We start from the raw sequence: 18000 nt of genomic DNA, 5'->3' as shown, positions 1-18000 counted from the left end.
TCAGCCTCCCACAGTGCTGGGATTACAGGTGTGAGCCACTGCGCCCGGCCTCAGTACATTTTTTTAGGTTGAATATCTTTTCATATTTTTATCTTCCATTACGTTTTGATTCTCCCATTTCATACTTCTTTTTCTGTTTTTTCAGACAGGTCTCACTCTCTCACCCAGGCTGTAGTTCAGTGGCATGATCTCGGCTCACTGTGACCTCAGCCTCTGGGCTCAAATGATTCTCCTGCTTCAGCCTCCCAAGTAGCTGAAACTACAGGTGCTGTGCACCACCACACCCAAAAAATACAATTTGCTTATATTTTTTGTAGAGACAGGGTCTTGCCATACTGTCCAGGCTAGTCTCGAACTCTTGGACTCAAGCGATCCTCCCACCTCAGCCTCCCAAAGTGCTGAGATTACAGGTGTGAGCCACTGTGCCCAGCCCCATTTCATATTTCTAAAAGTGATTCTGTCTCAAGGTTCTGGGTTACCTTCATACCTCACCTGTGTGTGACTGTAGAGGACCCAGGTGGGACCTCTAGCTGCTGCTTCTTCGTTATCATGCAAACATCAAAAGAATGTTGGGTTTTCCTCACTGGTGTGAGGGAGAGAACAACTTGCTTGATTGCATCCTAGTAACTGTCTTCTTGCCTGAAGTGGAACTGCAATTAATAGTCCCTAACTTGGGAATGAGTCAGTTGTTTTAAGAATGGCAAAATGTTAATAATTATGGAAGGTGGTTATATATGAAATTTTCCATAATAGAAAGGATTTTTTAGAAAAGGTGAGTAGTCTAGAACTTGAAAGGTACTTTTTTCTCTTCCTTGGTGGTTTTATTTTAAATGATGGTTACATTCCTAAGCTGGTCCTCTTAGTTCTTGGGAAGCTGAACTATAGAGTGTGAAAGCATCCTCCTCTGCCTCATAGCCTTGGTTATCTGAGGAAGAGTAGTTCAAGGGCCAGAGGGAGATGTTAGCAGTGTGTCTCCAGAGGTGGCTTTGCAGCTGGTGGGAGTGGGAAGGAAATGTGGGTGCCAATGTATGTATAAGTTGTCTCTAAACTTGGGCAGTCCATGAGAATGGTATACCAGATTGTCACAGCCCACAAGAACCTGGAGACTGATGAACCCCTTTTTACAGGTGAAGAAACTTAAGGAACTGGGCATTAGATGCAGGGAACCAAGACAAGGAGCCAAGGCAGGAGTTGCCATCTCCCTGTAAACTCATTCCTGCTTCTCTTCCTACCTTAGGACTGCACATGTGAGGAGTTCTGCCCCGAGTGCTCAGTGGAGTTCACCCTCGACGTGCGGTGCAATGAAGACCAGACGCGACATGTCACCTCTCGAGACCTCATCTCCAACAGCCCCCGGGTCATTCCGGTCAGTGCAGGAGAGCAGCCTCTTTTCCCTGGGATCTTTTCTCTTCTTTTGCTGGCTCCAGGTGGGCTAGACTGGGGTTGATCCTTATCAAATGTTGGCATTCCCTGTTACCTTCTGCCTTAATCTGATCCCTAGAAGTGCTAATTCTGGATTCTTCTTGGGCATCGTTGCATGGTTAGCATCGTTGCTGCTGCACACCCTCTGTCACCCAGGGACCCTTTTAAAGGCCATGGAATTGTTCTGCCTGAGGCCATCACCACACCATGAAGTGGGGGTTGGAGTCCTGGGGGCATCTGTGCCACCACCTCGTCAGGTGCTCCTTCCCTGATTGACAGATTGCAGTCTAGAGGTGCTGGGATATGGATGCCAGAGGAGGTGACTGGGGAGGTGAGCAGCTAATGAATGCCTGGTGGACTCCCTACAGGTGACATCCCGGAACCGAGATAATGACCCCAATGACTACGTGGAGCAGGATGGTGAGTCTTCCTGATCTGTCACTCTGTGGGCCAGCGGGAAGCAGAGACCAGACACAGCCTCTCGTGCTGCCTGGTCTCCTCGCAAATTGGCTTTAGACCCATTTTTCCAGATGTGTGTGGTCTTGCAGTGGCACTCCAAGTCAGAATTTGGAGAACCATGTCTCTCCTGGACCTTGACTGACTTGTGCCTCTCCCTGCAGACATCCTCATCGTCAAGTTGAGAAAGGGCCAGGAGCTGAGACTTCGAGCCTATGCCAAAAAGGGCTTTGGCAAGGAGCATGCCAAGTGGAACCCTACTGCAGGGGTGGCTTTTGAATACGATCCAGACAATGCCCTGAGGCACACAGTGTACCCCAAGCCTGAGGAATGGTATGTTCCCCTTAGGAGTGATGGCAGGCATTTGGGGTGGGTGTGTCATAGAAATGGCTGCTGTTGACTGAGAGGTGGCAGGCTCTCTAGGAACTTGGGTGCCTCAAAAGCAGCAGTGGCAACCTTGTGCTGACCTGTGTTTGACCTCAGGCCAAAGAGTGAGTACTCGGAGCTGGATGAGGATGAGTCGCAGGCTCCCTATGACCCCAACGGCAAGCCAGAAAGGTAAGAGCCTGCCCGGACATGGGAAGGTAAAGTGTGTAAGAAGGGATGGTTTTGGTTCAGGCCATGAGTTAGGCGTCCCTCTTCCCGACCTCGTAGTTCTCACAAGCTGAGGAGGGCTGCTGACTGCTAAACCAGACCTGTGGTATGTGCACATCCCGGGGCAGGCTGTCAGCCCCCTTTTGGTCACTGTGACAAAGAGGAACCTCCAGTTATCCAGGTTGTTCCTATTCTGATTTTCAGCCCTCAAAGAAGAGATCCTTCAGGTCAATGCTAGGGCCAGAGATTGGGACCCAAGTTCCACAGGGGTGACTGTGAAAGAGCTGTCACTGGTCACTGCTCACTTGGTTTTCCACTCTCTCCTCAGTGGGGCATGCGTACATACAGAACTTTAGGATTTTCACAGGTACCTTATGAGGTAGTTGTAGCCTCCTTGCAGTCGTGCAAAGTGTGTTGAAACTACCCTATGTAAGAGGTTTTAGACGAAAGGAAGTCAGCCCTGGCCCAAGGTCAAGTTCCATGTGGGAACAGAGCCAAGACCCGGAAGGAGGGAGGGTTGTCCATGGCCAGAGCTCGGGTCGGCCACCCTGCCTCACAGGGCACTCACTGGACTCTTGCCTCCTAGGTTTTACTACAACGTGGAGTCTTGTGGCTCTCTGCGTCCTGAAACCATTGTCCTGTCAGCCCTCTCTGGATTGAAGAAGAAACTGAGTGATTTACAAACTCAATTAAGCCACGAGATCCAGAGTGATGTGCTAACCATAAATTAACTGCAGCTTGCCTGCTTCAGCAAAAACGGAGATTCAGGCCAGCAGCTGGATATGGGGGTCTCTCTTCAGACTCTTCTAGTTTCTGAGAATCTAGTCTACTGTTGCTTGAGCGTCTTGGCAGGACATCAGTACCAATGAGAAGAGGGTCACAGATAGATTACCAGGGATGCAGTGGTGTTTAGGCAGGACCGGTCTTTACTGGCCCTGACTGCTGTTCATAATTGGCAGCAGTGCTCCCCAGATCCCAGAAGGTCCCTTCTGGACTGTTTCCAACGCACCTGTAGGGAACCAACTGCACTTCTCTCCTGGTTAGTCCAGCTCTTTAAACCCTTTCTGTCCAAGATGAGTCATTTTCAGTTGTACCTTAGATTTCTAGTGTTAGGATCAAGTGCCATAGCCTTTTTTCAAGGGGCCTATAAACCTTTCCAGTCCTTGTCCCAGGGCTGGCACTTCAAATTCCCAGGTGTCCCTAATTTGAGAAGTAACCTTTTGGAATAGCATTAGACACTGGCTGTCCCCTCCCCACCAAATAAACATGATATTTCATTCTCTGTCCAGCAGTTATGAACCCCTTCACCATCAATGGCCTGATCATTTAGTTTGGTAGTGGTGGGCGAGGGTGGAAGCTGCCGCAGGAGCAAGGGTCCCTCCCACATAAACAGGAGGAATATTTCATTTCTCCTTAATGAAGGCTCTGGCCCTAACCCCTTAGCACTGTCTCCGGATAGGAACATGTACAAAGCAGTTAATTAGGCAGCCTGGAGAAAACCAGAGATCCAGTACAGAAAGGAAAGGATATTTATTGATTAACAGAAGTTGTCTTTTTAAAAGTGTTTATTTTTGGCAATAAAGAGCACAACATAATCTCCTTCATGCGTCATCGTGCCACTTAGCTGAGCCAGCCAGCTCTGCCTCCCTCCCCAAAGACCTTTGGACCCCAGTTCCCCTCTACAGGCTAGCTCATCCCTCTGGGTGGTCATTCCCAGGTCACGTTGAGAGCGAGGCTGACTGCACCACCTCCCTAGCTCAAGGGCTCCTTTGGGAGGGGCTGCGTGCTTTATCATCCTCCTGCCACAACTTGCCACAACTCAGATAGTGGTTATTTACAAGGTCTGTTCCCACAAATCAGGACCCTAAAGTATTAAAAAACAAAACCCAAAAAACAACAACAAAAAACCCCACACAACCAAAGGTTTGACGTGAATAGAAAGATAGCCCTTCTGCATGGTAGTCAACAAATACCAGCACTAGAAAATCAATTGCTTTAATTGCATTACAGCAGGGAGCCTCAGCACCATGTGGGGAGGAGGAAACGGGAAGGGCTAGGTCTCAGAGTGCTTTTGGCTGGCTAGAGGGTGGCCAAACAGGGCCAAGGGGCTCCCTCTGCTTGGGCACTGTCCACCCCTGGTCAGTGAGGGGGGCAGCAGGGGTGCTCCCCACGGCAGTCCTGCTGCAGCCTTCCCTCCTGGCCTGGCCGTGGGGCAGGAACAGGCTCCAGCCTTCCTCCACATGGCTGAGGTAATCAGCATCCCTACCCCGAGGGCATCTTCCCAGCCTACAAAGCAGGAAGGAGCCTGTGCAGAAGTTACATTTTAAAACCAGATTTTCACCTGAGGCGTCAACCAGATGTCACCTCTGCTTAAAACTCCAATTGCAAGGCTGGCAAGCAGCACGGTGGAAGCGCAGATCCTTCCTGTGTCACTCCAGGCCCAGAGGAACTGAGAAGCCACCTGCTGTTCCGGCCCTTGGGCTGTTTGGGAAAAGCCAGCAGTCAGAGTGCCAGCCTCGAGCTCTGATTGTCCCCCTCCTCTGGCCCTGGTAGTTCAAGCAGGTTCTGGCAGCAGGAGGGTTGTGCCATGGAGGATGGACACAACTGCCCTTATACTCAAAAACAGCCTTGACCATGGCCTGGTCATAGGATTAAAAAGTGTGTGTATTGGTGGGGAAGGATGGGGTGAGGGTGAGGGGATCTCATTGATACAGAGTATGTCATAAGCCATATATATTAAAATCATTAACAGTATATAGTCCCACGGTAGCTCCAGCCCCTCACACATGCTCAGGTGGTGTGGCCAGCCCTTTGCCTCAGTCCAGTCTCACCCTTGGGGGCAAGGAGAGGGCAGCTTGCTCCCTTTCTCCAGGCTCTTGGCCGACAGCCCCTTGAGGCTGTCCACGGTACACTGCAGCCAGCCCTGTGGCAGGCAGCCCCCAGCAGTCATTGGTGCTCGCCAGCACTGTGGTCACTGGGATGGGGTCTTGGCCTCGCTGCTGTCCCCCTGGCTGGGCTTTGGCTTTAGCAGGATGAATCTGTTGAGGAGGTCTGTTTCCGAGCTGGCCTGGGCTGCCCCATAGCCCTCACCTGTGGGCACAGAAGCAGGCTCAGAACTCAGAGCTAGGTCAAAAGACCCCTGCCCAATAGGCCTCATCCTCCACAGAGCCTCCTGGCAGGTGGGTGTGGGGCATGGAAGCGACTCACCAGCATAGCTGGAGGCTTCGGCGATGTTCTGGGAACCCGTGATGTGGTGCCAGTAGGCACTGCGGGGCAGCATGGTCGTGGGTGTGCAGGGATACGAGTAATGCTCCGTGCCCTTGTTCAGCAGCTGTGGGGCAAAGGAAGGGGTCACTCCCATTAGTGGCTCACAGTATCCCTGAGCAGCCCGCCCAAGGCCCTACCTGCCTCCACTGTGTACCCCAGGTACTTGGCCCTGCCTGCCCACCCGCCCCCCTCCCCCGACCCTGTAACCTGGACTGATGCCCGCTGCCTCACCCTCACGTTCTTCTCCATTTCCAGCAGGACCCGCTTGTGCTGCTCAGCGATGGCCAGGGTGGCACTGTGGACCCGCTGGTAAATCTGCTCCCCTTCTTGTGTCTGGAAGGTGTAGAGTCCTTCCCCAGCATCACACATCCTGGGGACACAGATGGCACAGAGGGCAAGACGGTGGGGACCCACCACAGACATGCATGTAATTGGTTAGGCTGTCCTGCAACTGCAAGCTGTGGCTGCCTTCCAGGCCAGGAGGACAGGCAGGGCTGTGGTCTGGGGGTCCGACCACATGATGTAAACATGCTGAGCATTTTCTCAACCAGCTGGTGCTCAAAATGCATTACAAGAATTAACCCATTCAGTTTTCTCTACCACCTCCCTCTGGTCTTTGTACCATAAATGGTTTCCTCATTGTTATGCATTTTCCCAAACCATTTTATAGATGAGGAAACTGAGGCATTACAGAAGCTAAATAACTCAACCAAGGTTCTGCAGAGGATTATATGTAATTTCAGTCTAGGCAGGCTGACTCCAGAGTTCAAGTGAGGGGATACCCAGTCTTCACTATAATGCTAGGAGGTTAGGTACTTTATTATCCCTGAAACCCAGACTCAGGTCCACAGTCACAGAACTAGTAAGTGCCTGAACCCACATTTGACTTAAGCCAAAGTAGTCTATGACTTGGTAAATAGCTTCAATTGATCTGCATGCTGTGGGCAAGTTACTCCTCTGAGCCTTCATTTCATTTCTTCGTCTGTAAAATGGGAACATTACATTCCCCCTTGGGATTGCTATGCCAATAAATAAACCAAGCTCCTAGCGCAGTGCCCAACACAGAGTGAATGGTAGCCCCCATCACACCATGGTAGGACAGGGCTGAGAGGCGAGAGGGTCCTACCGGCCAGCCTCGAAGGTAAAGCGTGTGGCATCCCGGCCATAGCGGCGCAGTGAGCAGAGGGGCCATGAGACGAGCTTCACACGGGGGTTGTGGATGTCCCAGAGGTAGATGTTCTCGTGCGTGATCTGCAGCTTGCACTCACCATACACGTCCAGGTTGGGGCAGGGCAGCAGGAATACATTGAAGCGATCTGGTGTTGGGGAGGGTGGACAAGTGGGCCCAGAGATGCCCCAGATGGGGGCTTCCTCCCTCCCTTCCTCTCCTCTTCCTCCTCCCCCTCCCCACCGCCAGGGCCAGGGCCCAGCCTCACCTGTCTGCTCACACTGCACCCCTGGGGCCAGGAGGTCAGGCTCTCCCAGACTGATGTCGTTGAGGCGGGACCCCAGACACTCCACAGATAGTGTCTTGTACCACTCCTCTGCCTCCAGCTCTGAAGAAAATGCTACTTCATCATGCGGCTCCGGGAGCCCGGTAGCCCAACCCATCTGCCCAGCCTGACTTATGCCACCATGCACAGCAGGGAGGGCAAGGACAGTGGGTTCTGCCTGCCTATCCTGCCTCAACCCTGAGGGCCTGCTCCCTGAAGGCACCCCCAACCCCACACATACCCCACCACCATCTCCACCCAGGGTTAGCCCTGCTCTGCCCGCTCCTAGCTGGACCTCTGACCATGACCACCCCAGGGGAGGCAGATGGAGGTCCACACTCAGCGCCTCACCTGAGTCGCAGGTGAAGGTACGTGCCGAGTCGTCAGTGAATATGATGGCCACCGCCTGCCGCTTGGTCTCCTTGGGGAGCCGCGTGACACACTTGACGTTGCTGATCTCAGTCACCTGGGACAGCATCCACGAGGGACTTAGCCAGGCCAGTGCATCTCTCTCTCTCTCTCTCTCTCTCTCTCTCTCTGTGTCTCTCTCTCTCTCTGCATCCCCCACAGCCCTGCCACCCCCAGGAGGGTGCACAGACCTCAGGCCTCAGGAGACTGTCTTTGCTTACAGGTTGGGGGAGCTAGGACCCAGGCCTCCTAACCTTGGGGCAGCCCCGGAGGCACACTGACTTCTCATCTGGATACTTCTCCAGCCGCTGGGGCCCCTTGCTGGAGGATTTCCGGAACACCAGCCAGCACCTCCGGTAGATCTGTGGGGCGAGATGACAGGGCTCAGACCTCCCTGGACCACTCCCACCCCGCCAGCATGGCCCTGCAGTCACCCCTGCCTGCCACAGGGGGCGGTGCCGCACAGCCTTCCCTGGAGCCCCAGCCTGGGGACACCGGGAGTGGGAGTCAACAGCAGTGTCACCTCCCTGGGAGAGAAGCCTCCTCCCCAAATTGAAAAGTCATTGACTTCTTGGCTGGCTCCAAAACGCTGTTCCACAAAGGGTGCTCTCCTGACCTGCCATTTACTGTGTGCCCCGCTTTTAGCGAGTAGCCAGCGTTCCTGAGTGCTTCCTGCTCACACCTGTTATTCGCACTGTGCAGTCTCAGGGCCACTCCTGAGATAAGTCCTGTTATCCCCATTTTATAGACGGAGAAAGGGAGGCATCAAAACACTAAGGAATGGTGATGCTGGTATTTGCAGCAGGCTGTCTAGATCCAGGGCAGACCCTCACAGCCTACTGCAGGATCTGGCCAGGGCTCGGGCAGTGCCAGCCACAACAGAGGGGTCTCCTGGGGACAGGGATTAGACCCTTGCCCCTTGCCCACCTGTACATACCCTTGCCTCCTGCCCACCTGTACATCCCCGTGCCCCTAGTTCTCTGAGTCAGGTGAGGGTCTTTACGTAGGTAACCCCCACTCTTGTCTCCCAGGGCTTTCACTCACCCTCTCTTTTCATTCTCTTACCAACCCTGAAGTGTAAGGGGCGCAGTTCCAGCTGGGAACCCAAGGCTGTTCGAGGTAAAGGGGTGGAGCTAGGAATCTGAGGCTCCTCCCACAGCATGGTGCCTTCCCTCCTGGTCCTGGCCACTGCTGAGTCTCCTGTACCTTAAACCACCTACATTCTCTGTAGCTTCAGGGACTCCCCCGAGGGGGTAGGGAGGGGAGGGGAGGGGAGTGACCACTCTAGGATTGAAGGGACAGATCCTCCCTCCCACCTAGGCTTTTTTCTGCCCAAAGTCTGTGGCTGGGGTTTACCTACTTCCAGCGGGCACTTCAAAAGCCCTGCAGAGCCTGTTCCCCAGGCATCTCTGGTGTTCCTCTTACTGGAAACAGTAGGGAGACTGAGTGGCGGCCGAGAGCACAGCAGAGGAGGCCAGGGGACCTCTGGGCCCCACCCTCTCCTCAGCTCTACTGTGCCATGGGTAGGTCCTCGGCAGGCAGGGTCCCAGGGTGCAGTGGTCCTAGGCAGCTCCCATTTCAAGATACCACTCAGAGCCAGGCCACTTCTGGCTCCTATCTGGAACCCTAGGAGGCATGTCTGTTCCTGCACTCCTGACCCTGGCTCGGCCCCTGTTCTACCCACCTAAACCACAGCAGCCCTCAGTTCTCAGCTGCAGCGCTCCTTTAAGACAGACACTGAATTTTATCCTCAGAATCCTCACTCATATCCTGGTAGCCTCATTAACAGCCATGCTAAACAAGTGAATGACCACATGAAGGAACCGTGAATGAATGGATGGATGAATGGATGGATGCTGCCGACCCAGATACACCCTGCCAGGGTGGGCTCCATGCAGCCCACAGCATTAGGGGCAGAAGGCCTGGGGACCTGAGCACGCCGGTTGCCTGGTTACAGGATACACATTCACAGCCCCAGGGAGCCACGCGCTCAAGAGCCCTCCTTCCCACTTCGCACAGGGCTTTGATCAGTGCTTCAGAAACACTCTGCCACAGCTCTGCCACGGGAGAAAGGCCCTGGCAGGTATGAGTGCTGACTCCTGATCTCTTTCAGCCCCTCCCCCCTCACCTCTGTCGGCTGAGATGAGAATGGCTGCTGGGGAGGGACTGCAGCCTCTCATACCAGGGGAAGTGAGGCTCCTGGTTTCAGAGGGAAGAGAATTCCTTGCATGGATAGGGCCTGGCCACGCCCCACCTTCCCATCCAGGCTGTGCCCACCTGTCAGCCGCTCAGTCTCCCTTCCCTCTGGAACAGGTTTGATACTGAGCCCAAGTGGCTGCCCTTGTAGCCGGTGCCTTCCTGGCATGCTCTGCCCTGGGCAAGGCCTCAGCCCAGCTGGCCCTGGGGACCTGCTAAGTCTGGGGCCATAGGAATGAGGAGTGATGTTAGAAGCGAAGCCGCTGCTTCCTTGGCCTCCCTACCTCAGCCTCAGCTTCTCTCTTTGTTCTGTGCTCCAAGTCAGTGGGCTGATCCGCCTTTCAGAGGAACAGCAAAGCAGTCGATGGCTGCCAGGGCCCAGTCTCAACTAGGTTGAGCCCCAGGGTGGGGAGGAACAGGAGGGGAGGTGGGGCCAGAACCGCCCTCTCCAAGGCCAGCCCTGCTCTGTCTGGTAACCAGGTAGGGAAGCCGGGTGGCAGATCCCTCTGCCACTCCGCATGCCCCCCACCCCCCTCAGGCTGAGCCAGGAAGCCTTGAGCAGCCTGAGCCCACCCACCCCTTCAAGGCAATGGGAAAGAAAAGGGAGAGAGGGACAGGAGTCCGGGGTCAAACACGAGACTTGGGTGACCTCAGTCACCAGGGCTGTCCTTCCTACAGGAGAAGGGGCAGCTAGCTGCCAGACCTGTCTTTGGCAGGGGGGCCTGGCAGAGGAAAAGAGGCAGCTCTCAGACAGCCTCACCGAGATCATGAAGTTGATCCCCTCTGCTCCTGTCTTCGGAGGGGTCTTCACCAGTTGGGGGTCTACAGGGGGTAGGACAGGATGCATGCCCAGTGAGACCTCTTCTCTGTAGCCCCTCCAAGCCCCCAGTTCAGGGCCAAGCACCAAGCCAACAACTTGGAGGGAAGCAGCCTGTCCCAGAGCACTGGACCATTCTGCCCAAAGTTCTCATTTGGAAACCACATAAATATCAGCTTCAGCGCCTCACACCACCCCATCTCCCCCAGCCAACCACTCCCCTAGCCAACCACTCCCCTTTTCAAACACTTCTTTAACATTGAAAACGACAATCTGAAATATACTAAATATCTGCACACGGAAAGCAGTCGGAAGCAAGGGGAGAGGACCTAAAAGAGGCCAGGAGAGGTGAGGGGAGGCCGGGGGTAGGGGGCAAACGGAAGGGAGAGGAGGCCAGGGGAAATGAGACGCTGCTTCTCAGCTCAGACACAGCCCGGCCTTGCCAGCCGCTCCTGCTGCTGCTGTGGTGACAACTTCAACAATAGCAGGGGAGCCGCCTGCCCATCGGCGGCCACCGTTGCTGCCACCACCACCACCACTGGCCCAGCTGTTGGGATGCCAGCCAGCCCTCTGGGGCGGGGGCTGCAGCAGACAGAATCCAGCCCAGGCACATGCCAGGCAGCACGCTGGCGAGAAGCCCCGAGACCACAGATGCACGATGCCCGGCAGCCAGCGGGCAGCCGCATGCCCCACACACCATGCCTCCGTGCCTGGGACCCAGTCCTCGGGACCCCCTCCCTTGGCAGGGCACCTCCGCAGGTCAGGGTCACTCACCCCGAGCTTCCTGCTCTTCATCTTCACGTAGCCTTGCTTGACGATGTCGCTGAAATTGGTCGCCATGCTTTTCCCACCTTTTGGGGGCGCGGGGCCTGGCGGAGGCGAGGGGAAGAACGTCCAGGTGCCTGGGTCTCCGGCTCCTCCAATCACCTGTTCCAGACACTCTGTCGGGGCTGCCGGGCGAGGGGCTGCTCCTCACCTCCCCCGCCTCAGCATTGTTCTAGCAGCTCCTTCGCCCGGCGCCTGCTGGAAATAAAAATGACAGGGAGATTAGAGGCAGTGACATCTTTCTCTTCCTCTCGCTGTCTCGCTCTCTTTTTTCCTTCCTCTTCCCACACTCCTCCCTCCCTCTTCCCTCCCGCCTTCCTCCCGCCCTTCTTCCTTCCCTTCCCTCCCCACCCCAGGACGACAGAACCATTCAGGAAAACCGAGGTGGAGGCAGCAGTGAGGAAAATGGTCCAGCCCAGTCCCCTCCCTCACGGCTGGGGCTGGCAGTTAACCCCTTCCTGGGAGGACTGGCTCTGGCTCCTGCTGTGGAGGTGGGGACCTAGGAAGGGAAGTGGCGGGGAGTGCTGTTCCTCAGCATTTCGGGCTTGGGGCCCCATCAACTGTGATAACTCTGGGGCAAATTTAGGGCAACTTGCCAAGAGCAAAAGCCCCTTCCTGGGTACAAGCGCTCCCAGGGGTAGGGGCAAGCGCTTCCCAGAGATGGGGGATGGGGGTCCCAGGAGATGACCCCTGGGTGTCTGAGTGAACCCCACGCTCTGTAATGTTAAAGACAATTTGCCTAGTCAGCTCAGCAGCCCCCACAAACCCCTCTGCCCTCCTGCCGGACCCGATCCTCTACCTGTTTCTCTCCAGCCCCAGGCTAAGAATCACTACCTTGAGCTCACGCAGGGTCTGCTCCCAGGCCCTGCAACTCTTCCGCACACAGCTCTGGGTGCTGCTTCCTGGGTGGGAGGGCAGAGTCCAGTGGGGCGGGCCCCCAGATAAGCCTGAGGAATGTGCTGGGCCGGCTGGAGGTGGCCACTGTGGGAGCAGACGCCTTGCCCTGGCCCTGGGGTTGGGAACGCTGGCCAGTCCGTGACGGTGGGGCCCAGGTCCCAACAGGCCACTGGGTCTGGCCAAGCCAAGCCGGGCCTCCATGTCCTGAGCATGGGCAGGAGTTAATTATAGGAGAACCAGCCAGGGCCTGGGGCAACAAGACATGCAGGAGACAGTGTGGGACACCAGAGAGAGGTAAATATGGAGCAGGAAATGGGGGTACCAGCAGGGCCACCCCAAATCAGGCGGATCTACAGATAACAAAGACTCAAACTCAAAGGGAGACCTCAGTGATGACCCAGTCTAACCCCTGTATTTTATAGATGGGGAAAGAAAGTTGCCCAGAGAGGGTAAGTTACATGACTAAGGTCACACAGCAGGCCTGGGGCAGAGCCAGGGATGAAGGAGAAGGTCCAGGGTGGTGATGGAGGCCAGTCTGAGGGGGAACATCCTACTGCCATCTCTGGCTGCCTGCCACCTAAGCCATCCAGCCTCAGGGGCAGGATTATGCCAGCAATGTGGCCCCTGTGTCTTCAGGATCACCGGGTGGGAACAGGGCAGCATTTCTGGGGTCAGCTGGGTGTCTGTGCTGCCAGAACGGGGCCCTGGGGCAGGCATGCTGCTGGTTGTGCCAGCAGCTTGGCATTAATTAATGTCCTGGAGGCCTGTCTGTTGAGTGCCTAACAAGGAACAGATGGGACTACCCCAGTGGGCACACACAAACAAGGGACGGGCAGAGAGGGTAATGCTCCCCTATCCCACTTGCACCCTGATACCCCCCAATTCCACTCCTGCCCATTCACTGCCTCTATCCCAGCTCCCTGGGGTCCAAGACCCTCCCACAGTTAGGTGGTCTACTTTCCTCCTATAAGGTCTGGTCTGGGGTCCCCCACTGGCAACTGATCCCCAACAGCTCTGCCACACCTGGGCTCTGGCAGCTAGAGATGGGTCAATTTTCTCATCTCTGTCTTCACCGCCTGCCTCTGGGGCTGCCTTCTCCCCAGAGCAAGGACCAGCTCAGGAGTTCCCCTCCAAGAGGATTAGCAGGCTGGCCACTGGCTGTGGGTCCACAGTGTGGAAGCCCCCTATCAGAACACGTCTACAGGAAGCCACTGGGCCCCTCGGGTTCATCCAGCGCAGCCCAGACATAGCACAGCCTGGAGTGTGAATCTAGCTGGCTGTGTGGTCCTGGGCAAGCCGCTTAAGACGCTGTGCCTCAATTTCCCCACTGGAAAAAAAAAGTGAATAAATTTACCTACTTTAAATGAGGAAATGAATCCATGAGGCACCTGCCTGCCCACTTGGGACAACAGCTTCTACCCTTTTTCTTTTTCTTCTTTTTTTTTTTTTTTTTTCAGATGGAGTCTCGCTCTGTTGTCCAGGCTGGCTCGGTTCACTGCAAGCTCTGCCTCCCGGGTTCATGCCATTCTCCTGCCTCAGCCTCCCGAGTAGCTGGGACTACAGGCTCCCGCCACCACGTGGGGCTAATTTTCTGTATTTTCAGTAGAGATGGGGTTTCACCATGTTAGCCAGGATGGTCTCAATCTCCTGACCTCATGATCCGCCCGCCTTGGCCTCCCAGAGTGCTGGGATTACAGGCATGAGCCACCGTGCCTGGCCTTCTTTTTCTTCCTTTGAGACAGGGTCCTTCTCTGTCACCCAGGCTGGAATGCAGGGGTGCGATCACGGCTTACTGCAGCTTCGACTACCCAGGCTCAAGTGATCCACCCACCTTAGCCTCCTGAATAGCTGGGACCACAGGTACATACTGCCATGCCCAGCTAATTTTTAAAAACTTGTTTGTAGAGATGGGTTCTCACCATGTTGCCCAGGCTGGTCTTGAACTCCTGGGGTCAAGTGATCCACAAGGCTTGGCCTCCCAAAGTGCTGAGATTACAGGTGTGAGCAACTGCACCTGGCTAGAGCTTCTACCTTGAAAACTCCAAGGGCTATATATATATACATTGTTTTCTTCAAGGGATATAGTTTTCAAGAGTTGCTGCTCAGACAGGGTGATGAAACCACCAGAAGCCAGCCTGCTCCTTCCCAGTGTCGCCCCACCAGGGACTGTGGCCCCAAGCTCTCAGGAGTGCTCCTGCTGCGTCTGTCCATAGGCAGTCTGTCCCTGTCCCATACCCCAGGTCCCCAGCAGGAAGAGTAACCTGCACCGGGAAGGCTGGGTGGCAAAGTCCTGCCAGCTTACTCTGGCCCTGAGTCACAGGGACCCCTGGCCACACTTAGTCCCTAATGAGGTTTGCAAGAGCAAGACCTAACCTAGGACCTAAAATGGTGTGGCAAAGGGGGGTTGGGAATGGAGAGGAGGGAAAGGTCAGGGCCAATAAGTGGAGCCATAAATTTGACAGGCAGTGGTGTCAAGTGGTAGGGGGAGCCCAGAACCAACCCACCATCCTCCAGAAGGAATGCACCGTGTTAAGCAAGCGAGGCAGCCCCCAAGCTGAGCCTGTGAAGGCCCAATAGGACAGCAAGAAGTGGAGGGCAGGCCGGGCATAGTGGCTCACAACTGTAATCTCAACACTTTGGGAGACCAAAGTGGGAAGATCACCTGGGGCCAGGAGTTCAAGATCAGCCCCAGCACCATAGAGAGACCTCGTCTCTACAAAAAATGAAAAACTTAGCCGGGGGCGTGTGGCACGTGCCTGTAGTCACAGCTACTGGGGAGGCTGACATGGGAGGATCACTCGAGCTCAGGAATTCCAGGTAGCAGTGAGCTGTGATGAAGCCACTTTACTCCAGCCTGGGTGATAGAGTGAGAGTCTGTCTCTAAAAAATTTCAAAAAAATCAATTAAAAAAATACAAAAAGTGGAGGGCAGCTCAGGCTGGGCAGGCCAGGAATCGGGCTGAAGTAGCCCCCCTGCCCTGTTTGTCCCTGGGGCCACTGTCCCCATCCACTCCTGAGCCACTGCCAGCCTCAAAGGCCTGCAGCAGGAAGAATGCTTGCTACTTTGAGAGAACCTGAGGTCTTGGGTCCTTCCCCAGCACTGTGAGCTCCGAGCTCCCAGCTAAGCAGGGTGTTCAGCAGCCCCTCTCAGGGTTCCAGTGCAGGAGGAGGGGAGCAAGGGCCCCCCGTATCCCGCCTCCCAGCCTGGTACCAACACTGCTGCTTACCCAGGGACAGTACCTGCCTGGTGCCAAGCCAGCACAGGCTCCCGTGCAGGGACAGCCAGCTCCAAAACGCTCCTCTCCCCAGGAAGGGTGGGTGTCCTGGGGGCCGGGGGGCTGGGAGACTCCCAGGGCCCTCCCTGCCCACCTGCCCCATGGGGCAGCCATGCTGAGCACTCCCTCTCGCACCTGGATTCTGCCTGGAGGCTTTGGCTCCAGAACAAACGCTACTCGCTGAGACTGCAACCAATGACTGAGCGGGCGGCTGCCTGCCTAGCTGGGCCTCCCCATCCCTGACAGATCGGATCTTATCGGGCTGCAGGAACAGCCCTACCTGGACACCATCTCGGTGTCATCTGGCTGTCTCTACCCCACGGCGAAGATCGGATCTGTGGGATTCTCTCCAGCACCAGGGCCATTTCCCATCACCTGCTGCTCTCCCCCCACCCCACCCCCAGATTGTTATCAGGGGCGGGCTGGGAGTGCTCCCAACAGATCCCCATGGGGCGACCACATGAAACGTGGTGAGTCCCATCAAGGTGGATGGCAAAGACAGACCAAATACCCACCTGGGCAGAGAGGGACGGCAGAAGGAGGGGACATCTGAACAGCCACGGTCCCCCAGACCCTTAAGCCAAGAGAGTAATGCTGTGGCTGCATACCACTCTGCTCTCCTGGGTCCCCTGCCCACCCCTCAACATGCCAAACCCCTCCCTCGAGGGACCACTGCACTAGCTGTTTCCCACCTACAACATCATTCCCTCACACGCTCATGGTTCATTCCACTGCTTCATCCACCTCCCCCAGGAGGCCTTCCCTGACTACCCTCACCAAAGGATCCCCGCTAGCCAGCCTCTCTCACAACATCAGGTGTGGCTGCCTTCATCGCACACCACCATGGGATTTTCTTGTTCCTACATCTGTCCATTTGTTTCTGACCATAGAGAGACATCTGGAATGTCAGCTCCCTGATGGTTCAGCTTCGTCTGTCTAGTTAACAGCTCTATCCCAGCTCCTTGAATGGTGCCCGGTGGGGAAGAGATGCTCAATATTTGGGGTCTGAATGCATCGTTCTCTCCAGGACTTGTCCTCCCCCCCATCCTTTCTTCCACCACCACCAGCCTCCATCTGGCTGGACCTGGCTCAGCTTCCAGAGGTGAGTGAGCCACAGCAGGCTCCCAGCTCCTGGGTCTCAGCGCTGACTGGCATGGCCAGCAGGCTGTTGTTACTGGAGAACCAGCTGCGCTCAAGACCCGCAGTTTGGTTCAGAGCTGCCTCAGGGAAGAGTGTGCTGCTGACACCGAGGCCAGGCCTGGTTGGGCAGCCCCACCTTGGCCAGGGTTGTGGGGTGAGGTCATGCCCAGCCCTGCTGCCTTGCCCAGGAGGGAAATCCTGGGAGTAACCAGTACCAGCACAGCAACGCAAGCAACTGGGGAGAGGAGACACAGCTCCTGGGACCAGAGTTGGGGGCGGGGGCAGGGGCAGGAAGAGCCTGTACCTGTGCCACATCCCTCTGAAAGGGTCTAGGAAAGAACCTGCCCTAAGCAAGCCCACCCCACACAGTAAAGTGTAGTCTCCTAGAGCTGCTGCCAGGCCCCTCGCTGCCCTCACCATCAGACTCCTCCAACCCACACCCTCCATCCAAGCGGAAGCGCCCCAGCAACTGACGTGTCCCCATGGCTTGGGGCAGGCGGGCTGCACAGAGCCCCTGCTCTGCCACATCACCCAGGTGCCCAGCCTCAGCTAATGCCCCTTTTCAGTAACAGAAAGCATGTAACTGGATTCAGGGCCTTGCGGGCCACTGGGGAAAAGGTAGACAGACCTTGGGGGCCAGTGGAGAAAGGTTCAAGGACAGGAGGCAGCTGGTCATGAGTTTGGGCTGTAGGGAGAAACCCCATAGTCAGGAGGGGGTCAGCAGTGAGGGCCAGCTGGGGTACAAAAAATCATCTCTTGGAATTTGGAGGAGTTGAGAGAACAGGAGGCCCCGGGGAGGAGTAGGAAGGCTGGTAGAAGGTTGGGAGCTGCCAGGGGCTGGGTTATGCCCCTTCCGGCTGGCAGGCCCGGGAGCGCAGGGCCTGGGTTGTTCGGATGGGGTTTGTGTGGGTGCGGGTGAGGTCATCTAGCGACCTGGGCTACCCCGAGACGAGAGCTGAGGGTGGAGAGAGCGCAGGGAGTTTCAGGGCCCAGGCATTGGCTTGTAGGGGACGGGTCTCTGAGCCCCTCCACCCCAGAGTAGGAAGGTCCCATGGGACGGAGCGTCCCTCAGGTTCGGGAAGTGACTGAGGGTAATCAGGGGTGGGAGTCGCTGGGGCTCTCGCGGGCTCTGCGCGGCCTATGTTCCCCTCCCTGCCTCGCGCCCCCCAATTTACCTGGGCGCCGAGGCCCGGGCCAGGAGCGCCTGCTCA

General features: G+C 56.0%; 2 protein-coding genes across 3 annotated transcripts in view; one reads left to right on the top strand and one right to left on the bottom strand.

Annotated features, from left to right (window-relative positions):
• Positions 1 to 4067, top strand: part of POLR2C (polymerase (RNA) II (DNA directed) polypeptide C, 33kDa) — a 16212-nt gene extending 12145 nt beyond the window's left edge. The window contains exons 5-9 of the mRNA XM_011971843.1: positions 1238 to 1366; positions 1791 to 1842; positions 2043 to 2211; positions 2362 to 2436; positions 3059 to 4067. Coding sequence (XP_011827233.1) covers positions 1238 to 1366; positions 1791 to 1842; positions 2043 to 2211; positions 2362 to 2436; positions 3059 to 3203 — 570 coding nt within the window. The 3' untranslated portion in view covers positions 3204 to 4067. The remainder of the gene's footprint in view (positions 1 to 1237; positions 1367 to 1790; positions 1843 to 2042; positions 2212 to 2361; positions 2437 to 3058) is intronic.
• Positions 4023 to 18000, bottom strand: DOK4 (docking protein 4). 2 transcript variants are annotated; one of them, XM_011971845.1, is made up of 9 exons: positions 17965 to 18000; positions 11428 to 11676; positions 7895 to 8002; positions 7584 to 7698; positions 7176 to 7295; positions 6866 to 7055; positions 5971 to 6109; positions 5680 to 5803; positions 4023 to 5562 (listed from the first exon to the last, which is right to left on the bottom strand). In XM_011971845.1, the coding sequence occupies exons 2-9, from the start codon at positions 11491 to 11493 to the stop codon at positions 5444 to 5446; spliced, it is 981 nt and encodes a 326-aa protein (XP_011827235.1). In that variant the 5' UTR covers positions 11494 to 11676; positions 17965 to 18000; the 3' UTR covers positions 4023 to 5443. The 2 variants fall into 2 exon arrangements, with proteins under 2 accessions (XP_011827235.1, XP_011827234.1); XM_011971844.1 differs by lacking the exon at positions 17965 to 18000 and having other exon boundaries at positions 11428 to 11859.

Source organism: Mandrillus leucophaeus, unplaced genomic scaffold (assembly GCF_000951045.1).
Source record: "Mandrillus leucophaeus isolate KB7577 unplaced genomic scaffold, Mleu.le_1.0 Scaffold125, whole genome shotgun sequence".
NCBI classification, from domain to species: Eukaryota; Metazoa; Chordata; class Mammalia; order Primates; family Cercopithecidae; genus Mandrillus; species Mandrillus leucophaeus.
This window is presented reverse-complemented; position numbering and strand designations above follow the sequence as displayed.

Coding starts and splice junctions, on each gene's coding strand:
- DOK4 (XM_011971845.1), bottom strand. CDS start 11,493: ATGGCGACCAATTTCAGCGACATCGTCAAGCAAGGCTACGTGAAGATG. Junction 8,003..11,427: donor TGAAGAGCAGGAAGCTCGGG/GTGAGTGACCCT, acceptor CTCGCCCCACAG/ATCTACCGGAGGTGCTGGCT. Junction 7,296..7,583: donor TACCTTCACCTGCGACTCAG/GTGAGGCGCTGA, acceptor CATTTTCTTCAG/AGCTGGAGGCAGAGGAGTGG.